At 47.2% G+C, this 4266-nt stretch overlaps 1 protein-coding gene across 1 annotated transcript; it reads left to right on the plus strand.

The window, feature by feature from the left end:
• Window positions 1-339: 339 nt before the first annotated feature.
• Window positions 340-3726, plus strand: LOC144099429 (innexin inx2-like). Its single transcript, XM_077632722.1, has one exon. It carries the CDS (start codon window positions 458-460, stop codon window positions 1580-1582), a length of 1125 nt encoding a protein of 374 aa, XP_077488848.1. The 5' UTR covers window positions 340-457; the 3' UTR covers window positions 1583-3726.
• The last annotated feature ends 540 nt before the right edge of the window (window positions 3727-4266 follow it).

Below are 4266 nucleotides of genomic sequence, written 5' to 3' on the forward strand. Positions count from 1 at the left end.
CTCTGGAGGTACGTTTTCATTGTTCGGCTCCCGCATGGTCTAAACGGTTCTCGCCAGGCCTTGACAAAACATAGTCCTCACTCAACCACGTTTCTTTTTTTCGACATATATCTAGGGCAATGCTGAATCATTTTGTTCGTGACTGCTTAAGGGAGACCAAGCAGTCACGAACAAAATGCCTCATTTGCACAACTGGTTATGTTCTGCAGTGCGAAAATCAGTTCCGATATGCAAGGTTGAGCTAAAACTAGCTGCAGTCCGAAGCTTCTGCCAAACACGAGTTTTCAGCCTAACGCCAGGTGACGCTATATCCCCTCGACTGTTCAAACTCCGTGCACAATCGGCAACTGCTCAGGCGGCGGAGCCAGGAGATAGCGCAGATAAGTGAACACCGTCGTAAGGGCAGCGTCCCGCCATCACCAGCGAGGACCGTGACTGTCGAGGGCAGAGCATCGCCATGGACAAGCTCTTTTTCACCGACGCGTTCAGGAAACTCCTGCACATTGGGAAGGTGCAAACGGACAACAGTGTCTTCCGGCTCCACTACCGCTTCACGGGCCTCTTCCTTCTCGCCTGCAGTGTGCTGGTCAGTGCCACGCAGTTCTTCGGAGATCCCATCTACTGCATCACTCACGACGCCATTCCTGAAAATGTAATGAACAGCTACTGCTGGGTGGAAGGAACCATCACCCTGAAGCGCTCTCTCAATTACACCCCAGGCAAGGAAGCCGCCGCTCCAGGTGTAGACCGGCACCGAATCAAAGATGGCGATGAGGTGATCGAGCATGCCTACTACCAGTGGGTCTGCTTCGTGCTGTTTCTGCAGGCGGTGATGTTCTACTTCCCGCGCTGGCTCTGGCGGAGTTGGGAGAACGGACGGATACAGTCGCTACTCCTGGAGCTGCACAAGCCACTGCTCGACCATGACAAAAAGAAGCGACAGGTCGAAGACGTCGTGGATTACTTCTGCCGCCACCGCAGCCACCACATGGCGTACGCCCTGCGGTTCTTCTTGTGCGAGCTGCTGAACTTCGTGAACGTGATTGGTCAGATGTACTTCATCGACAAGTTCCTGGGAGGAATGTTCTCAACGTACGGAGCCGAGGTCATTCGCTTCGTGAACGAGGATCCGGAGGTAAGAGTCGACCCCATGATCAAGATCTTTCCCAAAATGACCAAGTGCCGGTTCCACCGGTTCGGTACCTCGGGAGACGTCCAGAAGCACGACTCCATCTGCCTACTCCCGTTGAACATCATCAACGAGAAGATCTACGTGTTCCTCTGGTTCTGGCTCATCATCCTCGCCGTGGTTACCGCAGCCACTCTCCTGTACCGCATCGTGGTGTGCGGCTTCCCCCGATACCGGTACCTCCTCATGAAGACACTCAGTCGTATGGTGCCCGAAAAGAAAATGGACCAGCTGGTGATGAAGGCTTCGTACGGCGACTGGTTCGTGCTGTACCTTTTGAAGGACAACATGCAGGCGTACCACTTTCGGGACATCGTCTTGAGCCTCTCGGACAGGCTGGCGACGGAAAAAGACCCAGACTACGTGGACGGGGAGCTTAGCTCTGCTGCATGAACCACATTTGACCACTGACCTCCTCCCAAGATCAGAGCCGAAAATCTGCTCCGGCAACACAGGAGACGCCCTGCGCAGACGTCAGCACGCGCTAAAAGTGAGCGCACTCCGTCGGTCCTGCAGGGCAGACTTACTTCCATCCGCACCGTGCCACGTCCATCCACTCAACTTCCTTTATAAAAACTTTCGAAAATTTCAGTGTTCCCAGAAGATTCGACCTAGGCCACAACTGCCGTGTTTCTTGCACTTTCACAAGACTTTTGATGTGCCCATCGGAAGCGCGCGGTGAATTTTGAGCCGTTTATGTATTTGCCTTGTTTGTGTGGTTAAGAAAAAGCTGATATTCTTAATTATGAGCATATAGCTAGTAAAAGTAATGAATTGTCACGTCCTCAAACATTCGTTAGCAATTTTTTTATTCATTATTCCGGTCGGCGTCTGGTCGGCATAAGGAACGAACTGACTCTCGCTGCGTGTCCGACAGTTTCTGATAACATTTTCTGTTATAAGCTTCCGCTGATTTTTTTTCTGTATTTTACCCAGCTCTATTTAGAATTTATTATTATAGTCAAGGGTTCGACGAAAGCTCGTCTGGTCAGGCATGTTGACTTTCCATGTTGACTTTCAGCTTATGGAAAGAGACGTTCAAAAGTTCGAAGAACGTTTATTTAACGCACATATTATGAATTAAATATTGTACGCAAAACGCGTGTTAGATGATGGATTGCTCTTAAGGGTGATGGAGTACTGACCTGGCGAGTACAGGCAGCGAGGGTAGATGGAGGCTGTTGTTGAAACACGCGTAAATCCCGATGTTGCAAGAAATATGGTTTAACAGGTCAGAGTTGTGGAGAGTTTGTAAGCAGCCAGTTTTGCCGTTGGGTAAACGCTAGAACAATAATTCCAAAGAGTGAAAAAAAAAACTACGAAAAGGATGACGTCGCGCCCGACGAGCGCCTTTCCCGTCTCCGTTACTATCTTTTCACTGTGCTGAAGCTGCCACGCCCGCAGGAATAAATAGAAATGAATTGATGACAGTACGTATTCGAGCAAAACGACCCACCTGATATGTACTGACATACAAAAAATACCATCTGCTTCTTAAAAAATGGCCCAGCAACCGTTTCTTCCCCAAAAGATAGACAACAAACAAAACTACTTGAAAATGTTCAGAAAATGCTGCTTTTGCAATGCAATGAGCCTTCAAGAAAGAACCAAAGCGTACCGCGTTTTTCGCATGCATACAGTTGTCTTTTTATTCTTGGCATTACTGCAGGTTTTTGTGCGCAGAGCGATATTGGATATCGTGGTTTATCTGCCGCTTTTTACGTTTCCGTAAATTAATTATCAAACCAACCTGCTGTTGTAGAAACCGATTGCCTTCGCAGATCTCGTGAATTTCCCTCTCTTCGTGAATAAGTGATTCCTCCTAATATTCCCGCACTCTATTCGTGTAATGCTAATACGCTGTTTTATCGGTACGTCGTCACTCAGCATCTCTGCGGATTTCAGAGCCTAGCGTGATCACATGTGCTGAAAGTCCCACACGGGGAGAGAAGACGTCCGCATAATGTCCTGGAGCTCACGCCCAGCTTTTCTGGTAATCAGCCGTGAGTCCCAGTGATCATGAATACAACTTTCCGGGCCAGCTTAGCATAATTTCAAATGTCTCCTCTCTTACGTGATGGAATCATCCCCGGGTTCCCTTCTGCATGAGATGGAGACCAAGGACCCGTACCCAAAGGACAGTTTTGAACAAAGACGTTAAGGCAACCATAGTGTGACTTTCATACATTTGTGGTGCTGTAATGTAACTGCGGTCTTGAAAATTTTAAGAAGTTACAGTAGCTTTCTCAAAAAAGTAACGGCTCTAAGAACGACCTAGCATCGAAACATGTGCCATGTATAAAACTTATGAAGCTAACTTCAGGTTTAAAATTGATGTTTTGAATGTGTCCGTCGTGAGTGCAATTATTAAAGCATTGATACCGTATTCGTGGCCAGAATAGCGTAAGACTAAGTGAAAAAGATCTCTGTATTTTTGTGTTTGATCACATTGATGCCTTGTTAACACTCCTGTAAGGGCCCGAAAAGGGCCTGCAGTATGTTGAAATAAATAAATAATAAATATATCGTAAAAACTACCCACACGTAAGCGTGAGACTGACAGCAGGAATGAAAGGAAAAACTCATCCGCATCTATGTACTGTAAGGCATTGAGTTTTTACTGAATGTGCCTGGTTTTCCTTGACTCTAACCTTAATTTTTCACTTGTTTCCTGTCATCAAGAAAAGAATTTGAAGGGAAAGCCACTTGTAGTAGACGATGTAGCCATGCATGCCCGTCTATGAAGTGATGCGATCTCGAGAAAAATCTTGTTTTTTTTTTGGTAAACCTGTCAGAAAAACAGAGAACGGAGTGGATTCCTAGAGCCGGCAGACGTGGCAAAAGGTCACGTGGCCGGAATCGATTAAGAAGTTTGCAGGACAATATGGTCGCAGGTGGCACAGGACACTGTTAATCGGAGGTCAATGGGAGATGACTTCGACTTCAACAGACGTAGTTAGGCTGATTTTTTGATGATTATGGCAATTCCTACAGATGGAAAAGGTGCGAGGAAAGGAAGGGAGCGTTTCAGAACAGTGCTGAAGTTTCGTCACTCGAACATCCGGATGAACATAGCA

The sequence above is a fragment of the Amblyomma americanum genome, chromosome 7 (genome assembly GCF_052857255.1).
Source record: "Amblyomma americanum isolate KBUSLIRL-KWMA chromosome 7, ASM5285725v1, whole genome shotgun sequence".
Taxonomy (NCBI): domain Eukaryota; kingdom Metazoa; phylum Arthropoda; class Arachnida; order Ixodida; family Ixodidae; genus Amblyomma; species Amblyomma americanum.